The sequence below is a fragment of the Protopterus annectens genome, chromosome 8.part0 (assembly GCF_019279795.1).
Source record: "Protopterus annectens isolate FY-2018-M chromosome 8.part0, PAN1.0, whole genome shotgun sequence".
Taxonomy (NCBI): domain Eukaryota; kingdom Metazoa; phylum Chordata; order Ceratodontiformes; family Protopteridae; genus Protopterus; species Protopterus annectens.
The window spans coordinates 1,756,464,535-1,756,486,714 of NC_056741.1; the positions used below are offsets into that span (position 1 = coordinate 1,756,464,535).

The 22,180-nt window shown below is 42.6% G+C and overlaps 1 protein-coding gene across 1 annotated transcript in view; it reads right to left on the reverse strand.

Moving 5' to 3' along the window:
* Nucleotides 1–2,674: 2,674 nt before the first annotated feature.
* LOC122809622 (cytochrome P450 2J6-like) overlaps nucleotides 2,675–22,180 on the reverse strand; it is a 1,031,988-nt gene continuing 1,012,482 nt past the window's right edge. Inside the window, exon 10 of the mRNA XM_044081254.1 lies at nucleotides 2,675–2,968. Within this exon, the coding sequence (XP_043937189.1) occupies nucleotides 2,781–2,968 (188 nt within the window). The 3' untranslated portion in view covers nucleotides 2,675–2,780. The remainder of the gene's footprint in view (nucleotides 2,969–22,180) is intronic.

A 22,180-nucleotide genomic window follows, 5' to 3' on the forward strand; every position in this document is an offset into this window, starting at 1 on the left:
AAAGCACTGACAAGGCCTGAGCTCAAAGACTGAGAACTTTGGATGATAGAAGCCTGGTGATCTGATTAGCTGTGCTAAATGACACCCTATGAACTCTAAGACTTGTACAGGCTGAAGGCTTAATTTGGGGTAACTGACTATGAAGGCTTGTTCTTCACATAGTTGGAGCAAAGAGTCCCTGGCCAATATCAATGAAACTGATTGTGAAGGTGGTGAGGAGCCAATCATCCAGGTATGGAAAAACCTGAAATGCCTGCAGTTGGAGCCAAGCTGTGGCCACCATCATGAACTTGGTAAACACCAGGAGGGTTGTGGTGAGACCAGATGGAAGGCCCCTGGACTGAAAATGATTGGCTCCTAGCTGGAAGCAAAGGAAACTCAAAGACCGCTAATCTATTATTATGTGATGGTAGGTGTCGTTTATGTCTATCAAGCACATCTAATTATCCTTCTTCAGAAGACGCAATATGGACTGCACTGTGATCATCTGGAACTTGGTCTTTCAGATGAACTGGATCAGCTTGCTCAGATTTAAAACAGGTCTGAGGTCCTTTGTCTTCTTTGGTACTAAAAAGAATCTGGAAGAGACCCTGGATCTTACCACACTAAGACAAAAATACACAGAAAAATCCAAAAAAGGTATGCAGCCAAGGACCAAGCTGCAGACTGGAGTGGAGGCAAACTAGATCTGGGTAGTTGATGGAGGAGCAGGGGGTTATGGGTAAGTGAGCCTGAGTCAAGTCAAGCTGAAAGGTTTTAGAATTGGCTGGTGTCAGATGCGAGTCACATACTATGTCCTACAGGTTGAAAATCAGATGAAGCAGACAACATCAGTTCCATTTTTATTTATTTATTTATTTTTTGTTGTCAGTTGTACAGAGATGTGGGCTCAAGCAGTTATCTTGCCTGGTTTACTAGCACCCTGGCTGTAGTGAGATTTGAGATGCACTATCTCAAAAGCCTCCCTCTAAGTAGCTATTAGTGCTTTATTCAGCAATATCTAATAAAATTCAATATTGAAGGAGATAATATATTATATTCCTTGAAGAATGTAAAATAATAAACAGCAGTATGGCAAATGAAGCACTGAATAATTGGATGCAGAGGAACAGTGTCATCACTAATCACAAAATGTCCAAAATAACACAGTCATAAAAGAAACATCACCACCAATCACAAATGTCCAAAACAACACAATGTGAAAAGGAACATCACCACCAATCACAAATGTCCAAAATAACACAGTGCGAAAACCCCAAACTGTAAGCATTTATTTGCAGGGGAGCATGCCTCCTTACACGCCACATGAGGGGGCAAGCCCACAAACTCAAGACTTGTGTATACAAACTCCACAGTTACACAAACATGAAGAAAGGAGAAATCTCCTACCGCACCCCCAATAAAAATTAATCACTGCCAGAACATACATTGAAATGACACCTATAGTAATTTATTATGGAAAATAGTTATTGTCGTTTTATAACTTGTCTTGTTTTGTGACTCATGCTCTAGGCACTAGGGCACTATGAACTTAGCTTCCTTTAGAGAAGCCAAAGCAAACATATTCTAAAAAGATTAATTTCAGCTACATTTAAAATATTAATGTGCTGTATCATGTTTACATTTTATATATGTTTGTTAACCGGGTAAGCAGACTGATTCAAATGTAAACCATTGTTAGTCAAGAACTGGCTAATTAGTTTACTATTAACATATCTGTGCTGTTGCTATGCACATACACATACATACACACACATGTAACTATATATATATATATATATATATATATATATATATATATGGGTCTACTTCATTTCACCTAACTTCCAATTCACTGACTCCCATTTGACTGAGACCAAATGACTGAAATTTCATTTCACTGACACTTCATTTGACTGACAGTTCATTTGACTGACAAGTATTATTAGCAAGAAAATGGAATATGCCCCCTTCCCCACTGTAGTGTGACACCCTGGAGTTAGAATATATAGTTGGGGATATATATATATATATATATATATATATATATATATATATATATATATATATATATATATATATATATATATATGTGTGTGTGTGTGTGTGTATTTTTTTTTTAATAGAGAGAGAGGGAGGAGGGAGGTGGCAGAAGAGATAATGCTCTGTATGTCGTAATTTTCTCATTTTCTCTTCTAAGCACCATAGCTCATTATTACTATTTTCCAGATCTACAAAGCAACATCAAGTGTGTCAGTGGAGCTTGCCAGTTGTGTGATGGTCATATGCTCATACAGTAACAATTGGCTAAAACATCAATTCATGAAAGATGGTTGTTGTGCATAGGGTTTTTACCCATCTTTGAAATACATCAATCTTAAGACTGGCTCTATTAAGTCTGCAGGTGCGGGGGTGAATACTCTTGTCTAGGAGGATGTGAGAGGATTTTCCATTCACATAAAAAGAGACTTTTGTAAAAGTGTCTCAGTCATTTGTTTTCAGTTGATTTGCGGCCAATGAGCTTGTCTGTAAGGAACAGATATGGAGCCATGTATCAATTACTTTACCTTTAGAAGAATTTCATCAGAATATTTACATATGTTCAAACATGAACAGAAATAAATTGTGACAATAAGGATAACTCAAACATTTAAACCAAAATATGGCATAGAATTAAGACACTGATTTGAATTAGTTTAGAATGTACAGCCATATCCACGGCTTATTATACTTTCAAAGGTTAACATATAGAACAATTAAAAACAAAAACAAAAAAACATATTTTGCAATGTTCTTTCCTCTTAATTCTTCTTTCTGCATTTCAGCCCTACTTTGAAGGGATATGGAGAGCTTACTATTCCAAATGTGGTTGTGAAGTTGGGAGATGCAGATTTTTCAGGCCAGGAGAATACAAATTTTTTCAGTAAAGATGTAAAGAAGAGGAAAATCTCCATCCGAGCTAAGTTCTCCCCTAAACAAACTCTTGGACCTTTAGATAAAAAAAATAAAGAAAAAAGTAAAGAAATCTTAAAATCTAAAAAGAAAAATCACACACAATACACAATGCAACCGATTTGAGTATCTTTAGAACATTCATCAGTTTATAAAGAATTGCATGAGGCTTAATTACTCTTTATTTAAACATTGCTAGCTGAATAATCATACACATCATGAAGTAACCGTTTTGAGGACAGACCTCAAGATCTCAGCAATATATCTGATAAAAATATAGTATATTTGCAAGCATGTGTATTATATTGAAATCATACAGTCTTTATCTACTAAGCAGTTATAGCTTTTGCAGTGCAGATGCTGAACTTTCAAGCAACAATTGTTGAACAATGGGAAAGACATTAACATTTCATTACAGTAAGGCAGGCATCAAATCATTAAGAAAAGACATGAGTTGAGGAAACAGTGGGCAGAAAGCAGAGCAAGAAACACATACACTGCCTCACATGGGAAGGGTGAGAGTTCCCAGAGTTGTAACAGAAAGTGATAGGAATAACTAAGGCATAGAAAAAACAGTAATGGATAGAAAGGTACACCTAAAAGCAAACATTATAACTGTACAATGCAAACAAAGACATTGTGTGTGGAAGACCAGTGCACTGCATGAAAATAATTACTCTCATCTGCGTTTGATGACCACAGTAGGTTATTGCATAAGGCTCACTGTCATAATACACTGTGAATCTTATACTACATATGATATCATATTCACTGTTGTAATACACTGTGGAGCTTCTTTTCTATACTGAATAGTGCTCATTATATTAATACTCTGAGGAGCTTATATTGCATACTGTGTCATACTCACTGTGATAATACTTTGTGAATAGTTTTACATGTGTTTCTGTCAAAAATGGGTTCTGCCCATTTGTGCTTTCTCAAATGGATGAATGGATGGATGAACAGACGGGTGGAAGGATGGATGGACCAGGACAGTGCAAATGGGCAGAGCACTATGCAGTATAGAAAAGAAGCACTATAGTGTATTAGAACATGGAATATATTAGTATAGTGAGTAAGATACAATATACAGTGACTGCTCCAAAATGAGTTAGTATGGCTAGCATAATATAGCTTACAATGTACATGACACTGAGTATAATACAGTGAGTATGATACAATATATAACCTCCACATACTATTTGTACAAGTTACTGTATAAGCTCCACAGAGCGTGCAGTGAACATGATACAGAGCAGCATTAAGTACAAGTTCCAGAGAATATTACTTCAGTGAGCATGATGCAATAAACAATATAATCTGTGCAGGGAACTGCTACATTGAGTATGATACAATGTGCAATATAAACTCCATAAATAACGAGTACAGAAAACATCATTCAATATATAAGTGCCACACAAATATCAGTATAGTGAGTACACTATAATATCAACTCCACAAAGTATTAGTATTGTGAGCATGATGCAATGGAAGCCCCAGAGAGTATCAGTACAATAATTATAATGCAATAAGCAGTATAAGTAACACAGACTGTTAGTACAGTGTGATATAATATGCAATACAAGCCCCAGAAAGTTCTAGTGGAGAGAGTAATACAATATAGATTTCAAAGTGTAGTATTACAGTGAACATAATGTTATATACTCTAAGATGCTTATTTTTTATATAACATTACAGTAAGCATAATATTATATACAAAATAAGTACTACAGAGTATTAGTATTTTGAGCATTATACAACATAGCCTTCACCAAGTATCAGTACAGGGTATATCAAGCAATATGGAGCATAAGCTCCACAGGATAGTTAGTACAGTGATTATTACAGAATATGCAATATAATCTCTAAAGTCTATAAGTTCAGTGAGTATGGTAAAATATACAAAATGGTCCTCAGAGTATTAGCATAGTGAAAATGATTTAATGTACAATATATGCTCCACAGAGTATTAGTACAGAAAGTATTAAATAGCATATCCTCCTTGGAATATTAGCACAATGACTATGATGCAACATGCAATTTGAACTCCACAGATTATTGGTATAGCGGGCATCCTACAACAAGTGCCATGGAGTATTATTACAGTGAGCATGATACAATAAAAAATATATAAGTTCCACTAGATATTGCTATGGTGAGTATGTTACAATATACAATATAAATTACACAGACCCCGGGATTCATGAAGTTCGGTGCAAGGCCGGCGTTAGGCTTGCGCAGACAGTGTGGCGTGAAGATGGCACAGTAGCGCCAAATGCATAGTAATGAAGGCGTGCTGCTGACACAGCCATGTGCACAGGAAAGGAGCACGAGTGCATAGGGTGTGTCGAAGTGCCGCACAGAGGCATGGAAATGGCAGCTGTCGATGTGCAACCTAAAATGTTTGCATATAACAGGTTGCAAGATAGTAACCACGTCAGTGTCCCTGGATACTGAAACGTATGCAAAGCATGCAAGAAAGTACCTGCGAACACAAAGTGATGAAGCAAACAGAAATGCACTGTAGGGAATAACGGGTCCCTATCCCGCGAACAAATAACATGGAAGACTGTGTGGCTGTAGTCCAACGCAGTGTAGATAGCCATGCCAAGTGGAAGTGAAAAGCATCATATGTTAGCGATCCGCCAGTAGGTACGTCCAGCCCAATGGTGAGGGTCACCAGCTGACCCATAATGTGAGGGAGGGTACACAGCTGGGCAGATGTGTCCATAACATAATACACAAGAAATGTAGATATCTAGCAACCGCACGTCCAAATTATATACCACAAGGCATGTAATAGTCACATACAAAAGGTATGTCCGTATTTCACATACCAAATGTGATAGGAAATAGAATAAGCATGTAAATGAAACAGAAGGAGCATGCAAACAGCCACAACAATAAGGACACATGTAGGCTGAAAGGAACAGTATTATCCATACCATCGACTAGGATTACCACCTGTCCCACTTTGCGAGTGACAGTCCCTCCTTGGGCAGTTGTGTCCCGACAAAAACCTGCAACAATGGCAAATGTCCTGAGGTTATAGGACAAAATTATTCCCTATACGTTATGTAATAGTTGCATTAAACAGGTTTTCTGTATCTAAATTATATAAATGTTATAAGAAACAGAATAAGCAACTGAACTGCTACAAGAATAAGCTTTGATATAGGCAAGAAGTCTAAGTTCTATCCTGTGAACTGACAGTGGGTATGTGTCAGCATGTAAAATGTGATGTGTGTACCAAAAATGTCCCACTTTGGCCAATTGAAAAGGTGCCAACCCTACCGTCAACTGTGGGGAGGTGTTGTCCACTACAGTCAAATATGTGTATGGAATATATCCCATCCTGGACATAGGAAAAGGTGGCATCCTACCAATGAGTACAACAGGCCGCCAAAATCCGGAAGTCAGCGGTACAAGCCGAACTTGTCAGGATGTGTCACAGTCGAACGGGTAGTACCGGGGTATACCAAACATGTAATGAAAGAGAAGTATGGGCGTGTACGTATGTGCGTGAGGTATAGCATGTGAAAACATGGCAGGGTAGTTCACACAACCATACAGCTACCAGACATATGGAGGGTATTCAATGTGTTACTCTGGCCGTGTCATGGGCCAACAACAAAAACACAGATGTATGGGGTGTGAGGAATCTGTGTGTGTGGGGTGGATGGGTAATGGTACAATCCTCCAAGTCGATACTGTGTCGTATGCAGAATATGTGAACCAGAGGTATATGAGGGAGCAGCGGGTGAAGCTGAAAGGAACACAAACACATGTATAAACAGCTGCAATGCAACCAGACAGGCCATACTGTAGAACGCAATCCCACAAACAGATGAATATTGAAATATGTGATACAAATGTATAGCTATGTCACCAGCACATACCCACAGATTGGTCCTGATGGAACTGGCCATAACAAATGCAACACACCTGGATGGAACTCGCCATAACAAATGCAACAAACCTGGATGCATAATGGACTACCCAGCATCCCCTCCACATCACACAACCTGCTCCTGTACCTGAACGTCCACCAAATCCAGCCATACTTGGCCTACTGGTGTGGTGCAGCCACAGCTACACATAGTGACCACTACGCATATGTAGTAGGTAGTGTCACCCTAGGCGGTTGCAGGATTGCACACGACCTCAGCACATTTTTGTAACTCCAAAACAATGTTTGGTATACCTCTTGTTGTGGATCGGTACAATTTTTGGATATCCCTCATGGGATACGTAACCTGTGTAAACATTAGAATGGAAGACACGAAGTGAAGTCCTGTAGATATCTGGATAGAAGATGGAATGTGCATTAGAGGTGTACGACACTGTCCAGCCCTAAGTGGTCATGCATAACCTACTACCCAGGATCAAACACTTGTCCGTGACGCACATGTCCCGACACGAATAAGCAGAAATATATTGCACACATTCGCATAGTGGCAAATGGTATAAAGGTGATGAAGGCACTGACGTAAACAGGATAACCCTGATCTACTGATGGAGAAATACTTAATGTGTGTGTAGGTGTGACCGACCATACCTGTCAACCTCTGAGAGCAAGATATCTGGACAAAGCCGTGAATAAAAGTATACCTCTCAGCCTCTGAGAGCAAGATATCTGGACAAAGCCATGAATAAACGAGCAAGATATCTGGACAAAGCCATGAATAAACGTATACCTGTCAACCTCTGAGAGCAAGATATCTGGACAAAGCCATGAATAAAAGTGGGACAAAGGCCCAAAAGTATGGACAATTTGTAAAGAAATTGAGAAAGTTGATAGAATAACAGTTTGTACACTGGCATTCATTTCCTGAAGAGTATGAAGTCTGAAACACAAGTGTCTGTCATTATGTTCTGACTTCAGTCTTTAATGACTAGCTACTGACTTGCCAGAAAACGACAGTGTACTACAGAGGTCCGTACATATTTACAGTAACAAACCTTCACATTTGTTTACTGTACCATTGCATACTTGTAGTTAATTCATGTCCAAAATAATAATCCTCGTATGAATGCATCCAGGAAATAGTCAAATGTGAATGGGAACACCCTCACCGTGGATTATGTATTGTAACCACCCCTACCCATATTATGTATTGCCAACATAAAAAGCTGCTGACAGGTGCTGAAAGATCTGTGTCTGTAAACACAGGTAAACCTCTATAAAATGGACAAATGCTGTCCATGTGCTTCATCTGACATTTGAACTCGGTAAGGGCAGTTCCGTTCACCAGGCGGACAAGCCTAAACCCAGATCACCACAGGAACACCCTGACAATCGAAGACTTGTATGTGCCAGGACTATAAGCCTTGGAGTTCTGCATATCCTTGGAGTGATTAAATCTGCAGCTTGGGTCCAGAGCAGTAGGGAATAGGGAATATGTAATATGTAGTACCGCGTTTTTCCCAGCAGGATGCCTGTGTTGTAAGTGAAGCGGTGAGGCATATGTTAATGTAGCTATGTATTATGGGTATGCATATAAATGAGTCAGAACACCAATAGTATAGTGGTTACAGCATCCGGCCAACGTGAATGCAGTCCCGGGTCAACTACGACTTCAGCACATATGAGTTAATGAATGTGTGTGTGCTGTAAAGACATTTAAATATGTAAAGGTGAACGTGTGTTTCACATATGTCCGTTAACCAGATTACAGATATTGTACTGGTACCGTCACAATTAAGAAAGCCCATGTAAGCACAAAGACGTAGTAAACATATGTAACCCACAATAAAGATATGCAACTACGCCTGCGCGTGTGTAATCCGCTCACAGCATAACAAATGAATGCTGTTTTCTACACGTTTATTCATATATCTATATATGGATATATATATATATATATATTTGTGTATAGATATATATCCACAGACTTAAACTAAATAAATATATGAAAGAAAGAATGTACAGACATATGTATATATATATATATATATATATATATACACACACACACACACACACACACACACACACACACACACACACACACACACACACACACACACACACACAATTACATTTGCTATATACATAACAAACACAGAAACATTTGTCCTTGTAGAGATAACACATGTACATAAATAGGCTACGTCATAGCTATTATGGATAGACATACAGACATGCAAGAAAGGTAAATTCACTGCTGCTTTCCAAACCATTGCCCGGAAAGTACCAGTGTGCCAAATCTGCAAGTTCTACTTTTTAAACATGGATATAGGTGTCCTTTGCAGGACTCCAAAAAGTGTTGTCTACAAGCAACGGCCAGTAATAATTGATGCAAAGGAAGTCACATCCACAGCTACAATATAGCTGTACATGCAACAGTAGCTTGTGCAAGGGTAATAACACATGGGTTGACAGAATGTATGACATATGTCCCGATACGTGGAGAGTGGATAGTGCTTAGAAGTATCTTCATACTTTATTATCACTCACATTAAATATGTCTTATGACTATTGTGGAGAGGTGTCAGATATGGGAATCATGGGTATGCAAGAATGGGCCTAGGTTCACAGATTTATTAGGTCTGCCCCATGGGAGTGATTAATATTCCTATGTGGGTATAGCACACACCTATACCTTCCAAAAATGAAGAACCATCAACTGGATATTGTGTAAACCATTGGGGGAAGACGTAGGGACTAATATCAGTGTCATGTAAGCGATTATCATGGAAGTACATGCGTACGAATAAGATGGTAACCATACCTCTCAATCTTTCAGAATAAGACATCTGGAAAAAGGCATATTTAAATAAGTACAAATAGGGACTATGTTAAATATTCCTCTGACAAAGTTAGAACATTGATAGAATAATGGATAATTCATTAGTATGAATGTTTTGAGGGTTATTAGTTATAAACTACTAATGTCTGTCATTATTATCTAACCTCACAGTCCTTAATGACCTGCCACTAATCTATCAGAAAGGCACAATAATAACAAAGAAGGAACAACATTATAAGTCTAAGTTTGGGACATTTACCCAACATGTGTACAGTTGAGAGGTATGAAGGTAACCCTGTCCTAAATAAATGTACAGAACTAGTGATATCAGGTGGACAGGTGTGAAGAAAGACGGGATGACAAATGACAAAACATGTATAAGTCAAAAGCATGTACCTCGATAAATGTGAATGAATACTTATGCCCTGTGATAGTCAATGTGGAAGGTTAATAGTGTCCCTCAGGGTGTTATGCAGTGTCCCTGATACAGTGTCCAGTCTCCCACACTCGCATGTGAGTTCTGCCACTGATGGGCATTGCAAATACCGGGCGAACACATAAGGTAGATGATAGCATAATATGTTTTGATTAGCATCTGTTGGCTTTTGTGAGGAACACAACACTCTTGGCGGGTGTGTCCTGCAAAAGGAATGTAATGGCATCTGGCCTGTTATTTCTTCTTGTGTGTAGTGGTGTAATACAATGATATATCTTGTATCAGAAACAGATACATGTGATAGGAAACAGTATTATCCACTATACTACTACAAGAAAACTCTGGAGTTATGAAAAGTGCTGAAGTAGTCAGTTCAGTATTGACCGCAGGTATGTGTTGACATGTCAAATGTCACAGCTGTATATATAGTACCTTTAGGGCTGTCACCATTACAAATGATGAAGGTGGGAGCTGCTTTGTAGAAATGTCAGATGTAGCAGGTCAAACCATACCTACAGCCATGCATACTCCACAAATATACATATTAGCACACAGCAAAGCTTAGGCCAGGGGTCATGGAGCCTTGGCCGGTGTGTACGAGTAGAGGAAGTGTAGAACAAGGCAAGATGTTTGCCGAGCTATTCAGCAATATCCTGTAGGGGCATGTAAGAAAGCCCCTAAACCGAATGTTGCACGGACAATGTTAGGATATGCAAATTATCCCATTTGTAGGTGAAAGCTATGCAAATGATGTAAATCTGCGATACATGTAACAGTAAGCTGTCTGTGCAAGAGTAGAGTTATGTGCAGAAATGTACTCGGATGTTAACCGATTTACGTTCTGCAAGTAGCTAAACAGAACAATGTCAGCTGCAAATAAAGGATGAATTCAGTTGAAGAAGCATGCCAATGACCAAATATAAGGCCAGTGGCATATTTTTCCACTGTAAATTAATAAAACTCTATTTGTCCTCCCCCGATCTCTGGAGTGTAAGCATAGCTCAGCGGTGCGAAAATGCACTGCGCTTTTAAAACAAGAAAAATATTTAAAATACAGATAGACATTGTAATTATCATTAACAGTTAGTTTGCCATGCAGGTGAATGGCAAGCTGAGGACAAGATGGCTAATGAGTACTGGTTGCTATGTGTGGAAGCGCTCTGTCAGAGATGTAACCAAGCATTAGTAGGCAATCCGATGCAATTGAGGCTGAGGATAGTGTATCACAATTTGTCATGCATTATGGGCCAAGCCACTACAGTGGAAGAGTAGGTTAAGGGGACTATCAGAGTAGAAGATGGGTGATATCATGAGTGTGTATGTATAAAACACTGTAATCCTATCGGAGCAATGTGTCACATGTTTGCTGTCAGTTACTCATCAGTGGAAGAGGCGTGTTATGATTTATCCTAGGTACAGTCAGGAAACTGACGGTGTACGCCATGGATATCACTGAAGTTTCATGCAAACCTGCTGACAGTGTGTTCATGCCTGTGAGCGACTGTAAGCCCGAGTAAGCATGTGTGCGCGCGTGTCAGCCCATGTGTGCGCGTTGAAGAATGAGTAAGCTAGTGTAAGCATGTTGAAGCCCGTGTAATGTTGTGTAAGCCAGTGTACGCATTTGTAAGCATGTATAAATCTGTACTACACACATCACACATGTACTGCACTCTCTGAAACACATGCTGCCAATACTACACACGTCAGTCAAATGGCACATGGATGGATAATAAATCATCAGAATCAACAGTGCTGTAAACTATACTACATTGATGGTCATAGCTGCAATGCATCATGCCTGCTTACATACACCTAGAAGGATATCACACTTTGTGTTAGCAAAATTTTAACATTAATACAGTGCTATAAAGCCACCCTGAGCATCAGCACCATGTTAGTCTGTTCCTGCATCTATGTTACACATTACAGGTGGTGGCACAGGTGTCATCATATGCACAGGGTATGGTGTTTCTTTTCCAGAGCCTGTCATTGAGCCATCCAAGCAACATGCAAGTATGTGTGTGAAGGACAACAGTGTTTGCATGGCCCAATGTCGATGCAATGTGTGTGTGTATGTGTTAGCACTAGCTGTTTGTTTCATGTGTGTGTCTGCATGTACACAGTTTCAGCATGTGTCATGCATATACAGGAGGTTTTGGGACAGTCACAGACCGTACCTGCCAGGCTGTACAGATCGCCATTACTGGCCATGGACACCCCTGCATGCATTCAACAATATTCCAGTCCTGCACCTGCCAATGTATACACATACATTCTTGGGATCTGTATCACAACCTGTGGATAAACAGGAGTCAGTAATGTTAACCTGAGTTGCATAGTAGTAGACTTGTAGACTTGTAGATTGTAGATTAGTACTAGGCTAACTGCCCTTGTGAGCTATTTTAAGCCTAGCTAATTATGTCTTGTGGGACTCAAACCCTGCACCTTGTGTTTGTAAGGCAAACACCTTAACCATTAGGCCACCCTCCCACCTAGTGTCAAGTAATATATAGTCATATGAGCCAAACTCATCCTCCAAAGTAACAACCACTGCTGACTGTTGCTGAGATGTGCACATGACCGTTTAAAGGTGTTGTACTATCATTGTTGTCAATGTCCCTTGTAATACCCAGCAACAGAATAACTGGTCACTACACAACTATAACCCAGGATCACTACAGCACACAGTATGTGCACTATCACAGAGCCATAGCAGATTTACATACATCAAAGGTGTTCACGTACAGATAATGCAGCACATTCAATAGTGCTAATATCCACATACATATCAATATCTAAATACACACACACACACACTTGGCATGGTTGTGATCAGAACACAGATCTAACTACCTTATCACACTACAGCATTACGCATGTACGGAACGCGCTACCATGATTACTAGATCACAGCATTCACACAGGCATACGTCCAGCTTGCTGGCATCAGCACCAAAGGCAAAGACACCGTATGGATTCTACAGACAATGAATACTGTAAAAGCAATGTACTGTTGTCATGCAGTGGGAACCTCTCACACACACACACACACGTGGCAGGATTGGGATTAGAACACAGACCTAACTACCTTATCACACTACAGCAATATGCATTTACAGAATGCGCTACCGAGATTACTGAACACAGCACTCCCAGAGGCATACTTCTAGGTGGGTGACATCATCCTTAAAGGCAAAGACGCCGATAGGGAATGTATGTGGTGTGAGGCGTCTAAAAGCATTACCATGTCCCCAGGCTGCAGGAAACACACACACACTTGGCAGGGCTGGGAGTTGAATATACACCTAACTACCTTATCACACTACAGCAATGCGCATTTACAGAACGCGCTACTGAGACTACTGAACACAGCACTCCCAGAGGCATACTTCTAGGTGGGTGATATCATCCATAAAGGCAAAGATGCCTATAGGAAACGTATGTGATGTGAGGCATCTAAAAGCATTACCATGTCCCCAGGGTGCAGGAAACACACACACACACACACACAGGCACACACTTGGCAGGGCTGGAATTTGAACATACAACTAACTACCTTATCACACTACTGCAATACGCATTTACAGAATGCACTACCGAGATTACTGAACACAGCACTCCCAGAGGCATACTTCTAGGTGGGGGACATCATCCGTAAAGACAAAGACGCCGATAGGGAATGTATGTGGTGTGACGCATCTAAAAACATTACCGTGTCCTCAGGGTGCAGGAAACACACACATGCATAGTTGGCAGGGATGGGAGTCGAACATACACCTAACTACCTTATCACACTACAGCAATACACATTTACAGAATGCGCTACCGAGATTACTGAACACAGCACTCCCAGAGGCATACTTCTAGGTGGGGGACATCATCCGTAAAGACAAAGACGCCGATAGGGAATGTATGTGGTGTGACACATCTAAAAGCATTACCGTGTCCTCAGGGTGCAGGAAACACACACATGCATAGTTGGCAGGGATGGGAGTCGAACATACACCTAACTACCTTATCACACTACAGCAATACACATTTACAGAATGCGCTACCGAGATTACTGAACACAGAACTCCCAGAGGCATACTGCCCTGGGTCTTACACAGCTGTGACAGATGACTGTCGCTGTACACCAATGAACACACATGTTTGGATATGTCATACATGTAATTGCAGTGGATATGTGCATGGACCACACACAACACATATGTACATGGCATAGCTTGTGCTGTCCTCCATGCAGGCAAGTGGCTACAGCAATCATATGCATGCAAATGGGAGGTGGGTCCATGGCTCTTCAATTCCAACAGTACATGAGGTAGCAATGTTGACCGAGGACACATTCCCTCTGTACTAGTTACCCACGGCACCCATCATATCATACAACAGTCCATGTGTTATGTATGTCAACACACATGTCTACCGATTGCAATGTATACAAACATGGCTACATGACAGGCATGTAGGACCAACACACATGTACAAGCTGTAGTGTGCATGCAGCTGCCATGCATGTGGAGTAGCTGATGTAAGTAACTCATCTGTGCCGAACTACAACATGCAGTTGCAATGCAGCTCCATCCTACAGTGTGAAGTACAGACACTGTGCCATTGCATGGCATCATGAGGCATCTATATTGCTATACAGTACATAATATGTACACATTGCATAGTCATAACTGCATGCATACCCATGAAATAACTGTGGATTGTGACCCACGATGCTGAGGTGTGTACACTCCAAACCATGCTGTGTCATTTGACAGGTCACTGGAGGACCTACATATGACACCCCTGCACAACAACTACAGAGTCTTAGCTGCCTGACAACTATGTCCACACATAGCGGACTTGTCAATTCACCATGTCCAACATGACATTGCTGTACCACACACACAAGGTGCACATCTAACAGTGATGTCCTACAGCAGCAAGGGAAATGTACAGTATCTGTGGCCTGATGTGGTGTCAATGTCTGTGGAAGCTGTAGAGGTGACTACTGTCATGCTATGACACAGCCGTGATGTTCAACACATCTTATATGGCAGACGTCAATGACACCTCCACTGGCTGTGCACAGACTGTTAGGATGTCCAGTGTACCACATCAACTGTATAATCGGTCAACTAAGGCTATAATTGGACCATGTGTGGACAATGTGAAACAGGGTGTATACACATCACATCTACTGTGTGGCTACGTATCTCTGGCCATCCCCCATGGCCATGTGAGCACGTGTTGGAAAAATGTGTGTGATAGTTGTCTATCACACATGTCTGTGTTGTCCCATATGACATACACCCATAGATGTCAGCTATGTCACCATCCACAGGGCTATGCAGACAACAGGTTGTATGTGGGGAATGGGTTATGGGATAGTGTGACATTATTGCAGCCAATACACTACGTGTCTGGGACATGTCAGATGGCACATCACAATGTGTGCACCCATTGGAGTGGCATGTGACACAATGGTGACTCTTGTGGGCTGCCCATATCACATCTCACTGTGTGGTACTGTTTGCGTACCACACATGTTGTTCCAATGTATAGGACATATGCCTCCATTGTAGAACACCTCCACTGTTGTATGCACAGCTGACCACACATGTAGCAATGACAAATACTCTGGTTTCATGTCGGTGTATCATTTCATTTGTATATATTGCACATGGGTGGCCTGTGTGAATGATGGGTGATGCGACCTGTATATCGTGAATGGAACGAACATCAAGTGTACAAGTGTTAACTCGCCACATCGTGAATAGATCTATGCTTTTACATGCCTAATACTGATGACAGTCTCACCTGCAATGGACTCATGTATGTGCGACACGCCAGAGGTACCTGTATAGGGGTGACACAGCAGTATGAACATTATCCATGACTGTATGAAAGCCACAGGGTGCACTGTGCATGTTAACACATTCACCTGCACAATAGCATATAGTATGCACATGTGTGCATACACAGGGTAGCATACATTAGTATGCAGCATGTGTGTCCACATACTATGCATATGTTGTTACATTACATAATGTACAGTGACACATGCACGTAAATGGGATATAGTAGCCATATGTGCAGTACTGACTTACCAGGAAACTCCAGGCTCATTGGTTGGGAGACACCCACCTCCACAATGGCAGATAATGTTTGTGGATGCTGTTCTGAGGGTGTCCCCAGACTGGCCAGTAACTCCTCAGTGTGTGTGAGTGGGGGCTGGGTTGGTGGCCCACTACTTGTTCCACCTTGTTCCCTGGTAATTGCAGTGGGGCGCTGTTTTGCATGCTGTATCAGGTCCGTGCAGTGTCTGCGCACCTGCTGGTAGGTGCGGTTATGGCCACCCACATCGTTCACCATCCTGCGCAGATCCTGCCACAGGTCGTCCCGCTGCTGGGCATGCTGTGGCACATGGCTGAACAACACCTTGTAGTTCTCATGGAGGTACGGGATGAGGACATCATCCTCCTGGCGGCTGTAGGCTGGAAGGCGTGTACAAGGTATTATCTGTAAGACATAATGATGGTGACAGGTCAGTTTCAGAGTTGTACAGAGATACAGCTGCACATACATTTCTATGACATCTAGTACATCTGCACAGTTATCTTTGCAAATCACCATGACACTGACACGACTGACGTGTTTGTGTCACACAGATGTAACACCCGTTATGCATTGGATATCATCACCATATATGTGTATCACCTCATTACAGTGTTCATACTCCATGTGAATGCTGTCTTGATGTGGGCATGTCTGTTTGCCTGCACTGGAGTTCTTACCTATCTGCACATGCCTGGATGGGTCCACGGTTTTGCTGTTGACCTTGATGCTGTGTATATGTCACATATCAACACAGACACAGCCTTAATGGACTTGAGCAGTGACAATGCACACATACACATGGAAACCTGTACATGCATGTGTTTTGCTATATACATCTACACCGCACTGTACAGCTGTTCAACATCCTGCCACGGATCACCTGTGTTGCACATGTGATAGACATGGGACAATAGCTAGTCAGACATCATTTGCAGGGATGGTTTTCAATCATAGCATGTATGGGCAAGGTTTCCTAGCTGTAACTGACAGCCATTATGCTACCGTAAGGTGCATCAGTGCCACATTACTGATCCAGACAGTTGATACTACATCTACCATGCAACCATCACACCATGTATGACTGGGATGACATGTGCAGCTTTGATGGACAGAGTTGCATGGTATAGAGGGAGTATGTCACATGTATGGCACAGGGATCTGTCCAGCATGTGGCGATCCAAGTATTAGTATGGTGGCTGTCCATGTCGTATGTCTTTCAGATCAGGATATGGACATGTAGCATGTCCATCATCATGGTGCAGCAAATGTCTTTATGCAAGGTAGACAGCATGCTGCATAGTGGAGGTGAGGATTGTAAAGGCTGGTATCGCCCATCCACGCATGGCCATTACCCCTTAAAGGTGATATGTGATCCAATATTGGTCACCCCAGTGCTGTATATGCCTGTCCAATGATCTCTGTGCTCATGGATGGCACCCTGTCATGACATGGGTACCTCGTATGACTAACTATGGGGCCTGGAGACATCACCAAGTCAGGGAGGTGTACTGCACAGCACCATCCCTTACACAGTGTCCATAATGTTGACCACAGCCTAGGTGGTAGTTAATGGGTACAGGGATGTTCACCTAGCAGTGACAATGCTGAGATCATCCATCAGACTGTGTACATATGTCACACACCTCATCCACACAGCCCATTCTGTATGTTGTTCACAACCCTGACACAGCTATTGCTCATAGGTCATGGCCATTCACATCCTTACATACACAGATGCCTAACATTTGTCTGTGTAGCATGGGCTGCAATGAGGGTGGAGTACAACACATTAACCCTGTTCTACTGTAGCTGGCACTGGTGTGATATGCACGTCACTCTGGCACCTTTTGTAGTTGTAAGTCTGTCAACAGGCCACTGGTAGAACACTCCTGTGACATACAAAGGTATCTGTAATCAAACATCTGTATTGTCTTGTACATCTGTACTGCTAACATCTACAGTGATAATGGTTCATGGACATGCACACCATACTCACCAGGGTTATAGTGTGGTGTCACCCATTATGACTGTTGTCACTACTTATGGGTTGATATTATCCAACACCCTATCTGTATTGTATGTTCATGCTAGGCACTTGTTCAGAACTTGTGAGCATGTCATGAGCTACTGATTTCTTTAGCACCCATTCCACACCATTTCCCACAGGTACACTGGCTGTCCTAAAATTTCCAGCTTGCTTATGGTACAACAGCTGTTGTACACATGTAAATCACATATCCTGTGAGACATGGTTGTATATACAGGCATGTCTAACTGTCACGTACCAGTGCTATTGCCTGTCTATATGATGGATATGTCATACATGTTGCAATAGAGCAATTGTCTCATGTACACATTAAATGCTCGCCTCCTAACATACGACACTACAGCCTGTGGGGGATGCACTTATGCAGCCCTGCTGGGGGTAATGCTGTCACCAACCCTGACTGCACCTGACAGTCATGTTGGGATGTGTAACATTCGCAACACACCCCACACATTACATAGTCTCACATGATCTCCACCACAGGCCACACATATGAGGACAACTTGTGCAGTACCTCTCCATACTCTGTGTAGGCACTAGAGGCAGCCCCCATCACGGAACACAACATCACCAACTTATAGCCCACAGACTCATGTGTGCCCATCACATACAGCCAATAGGGTGTTATAACATACACAACACACCAGTCATAGGTGACTCTGTAGGCGGTCACACTGCAGTTCCACACAGCAGGTTACACAAGGCGATAGTCGCTTGCATCTTGCTGTCAGGTAACTGGTTCTGCAACATAACCTATGCACCCAAGCCACACCTCACCAGGTACGATGTGACTGTCATTCTTCATGTTAGTGTGACTGCCCTGAGATGCCACTTCACAGACTACGTGTGCAGGGACATGCAATAGCTCACCAGTCTTGTAGCCCTGAAGGTGTGGGCCAAGCCCTGGGGAGCATTATGCATTCATCTGGACCCGATACCACTGTACAACAACTGACTGTGTCACTTCAACAGTTGCATATGCTTCTGCTTTCATTCCACAGGCATCTGGTATCTGTCCACTTTGACTTGACCTGGTCAAACACAATGCTTTGGCACAGATGACCTGCACCTGTCAGCTCTGGGAGTACAGATCACATGTGAGGCTCTTGCTGCTTCTATACAGCCTGTCTTGCACAGTTTCCAATAACAGTCACCGGTGGAATGGGAACTGGCAAGCAAGACATGGGGTCATGTGACACAATGCTTGCATCTTCCTCTGTGACGCACGCAGGCAAGGCACACCTTATAATGCACCACTCCAATATCTCTGCAGTGACTGGGACCTGCCTCTAGGCTCTGCAGAGCACACCTGCAATGACAGGTTATAGACAGACCATACCTTTCAGGCACATACCTGGACCGGCACACCCACAGCTGAGGTGTTCCCATATCCCACTATGTTGTACACACATCCTGGCTAGTTACATAGCACAATGCATCAGAGGTGCTCCACTTGCAACTAACTGTGTCAGGAACTGCTATACACATTGTAACCAGCTACAGATTCAACAACACACCCCACGGTTACCAGACCTCATTTGTTGGTGTACTGGACAGTAGGGCTCAGACAGCTACTACTGATGTGTGACTGACACTACCCCACACTTAACTGGGATAGCCACTCATGTACCAACACATCCGTGAGTCATAACCTCCACTCGGCTGGATCAACCCATACACACCACCTCCAAGACCAAAATTATCCTTGACATGAACACTACCAACATGTGGCTGGTGTTCCACACCTGGGGTTATCCCCTCATTGGTGGATTCCGAACATATGCTAATCACCCTTGTTAGCCACATCCCGGCATCACACCCTTCTCGGCATACACAGTACATGATTACTACAACACCTACTACAGACGTCTTATGACAGTGGTTGTTGACGTCATGACACACGTGCAGATGGACAATGCACATACAAATGCTGAAACATACCCCAGTGCACTGCATTAGCATGTACATGACTGCATGGATCATGCAATTCTGCACAGAGCCATGATGGTACACACCAGATAACAGATGCCACTCTGGTGGTCAAGTTCCATGGACATAATGTACAACAACAGGTGGAGGCTGTTGCACAGTGGTGTACATACCCATGGGTGTAGTAGCTCACTGGTCAGCCTCGGTAGGGCCACGGGACCCCTCATCACATACTCCAAGACTAGCTACGTAAACATTACTGTGACACATTCTGGGGTGTACCACAAGGCATTATGGTGGTATGTCAGTAGTCAATGGCAATACCCACATCTGCTCTCACATACAACAGTCACTCAGGAACATTACAGACCCAGGTGATGCAGGCAACATGCTGGCGGATGGATTCAATGCTAACATTACACCCTCACACTCACTACAGGGCCACAATCCATGCAGGAACATTGCAGTGTCCCTGCGGTCACACCAACACAGTAATAACCTGCACTCTATATGTCCTGGGACACTGGCCCCATGTCATCTTCCAAAGTCCCAAGCTGTGATGTCCACAAACATCTGAATGACATGTCTCCCCACTAGGCCACCATATTCAGTAATAGCCTTGTATCAGATATTGTGGCCCCTGAATGGCACACAGCAACAGTTATAACACTCCACACAGGTGGCGCCACAATGCACGTGTGGGACTATAGTCCTACACACCTGACTGGACTGTTCTGCACGGCTATGGGGCACATCATCATGGACGTCATTCACAGAGACATTGTTGGGCTCCGGTCCTGTGATGCCACCCTGGTTGGACTTGTTAGGGCCAGAGCATGGCCCCTACACCTGGTGGACTCCTTTCACACAGTTACCAGTGTAGTTGATGATGGTACGGGGGTCCACACATCCTACATTGTCCTCTCATTGCCTTACAGCACCGTTCTCCATTCTGGTATTGACAACATACACATCCACCTGCACATTGTACCCTATGACTCAGGATGTTATGCAACGTGGCTCATGGACAGGACACACACAATGAGGGTAGCATACCACAGTACCTACTGCATTTCAGTTACACTTGGCATAACACAGTCCTCAGACATACGGCCCCTCATGTTCAGTATATGCTTTCCTGAGGTACAGGCTAGCACTGAGGGACTTTCCCTGCCTAGCTTTACAACCCCCTGCATACAAAGTGCCATGATTGATCCACCAGCTGATACTGACTCTGTCCATATGGGTGTCACTGTGACAGATACCTGATATGAATATCATGGCCTCAAGCTGCATGAACATCACCTTTGAATTACACCATTCACCCACTGACTATCACATAGGTGGTAGTCCCCTACATGCATGTCACATTGTACATGTTCGTAGTACACACGTATGTCACACCCACTCCTGTGGTTACCATATTGCCACTGTGGCGTGGATATCCTTCTATGTGGCCACACTTATCTGTACTGCATGTGTAGCTGGTACATAGGCACCCATTGTACCTCTGAACCCAAGACGTCTACACACATTCAAGGGTACACCACCCCATTTAGGGTGTACCTTACACAACAGCTACAGCTTTACATACCACAACATTAACACGCCTTAAAGTTTATTGAGCTCCAACAGTTGAAATATGCAGCTGAACTATGGACACCACGTCTGCACATATTTGCATACTACATACTCAGGGGTGACATCTGCTGAACAGACAGGGCCCATGTCCACAACAATATTAATGGATATACTCCACATACACGACATAAGCAAAAACCACTGTGAGGAACATGCCCATGGATATGTGCACACACGCAGTGATGAGTGCGATGCGCTTCAGGGTTACATTCCCAAACCAGACACTCACCATGCTTTGGAACATGAGTCCTATGTACATCACGCAGGGACACTCAGTAGCACTGTTCATGTGATACCTCCCTTTGTGGTTGGGAGACACATGTATGCCAGGTA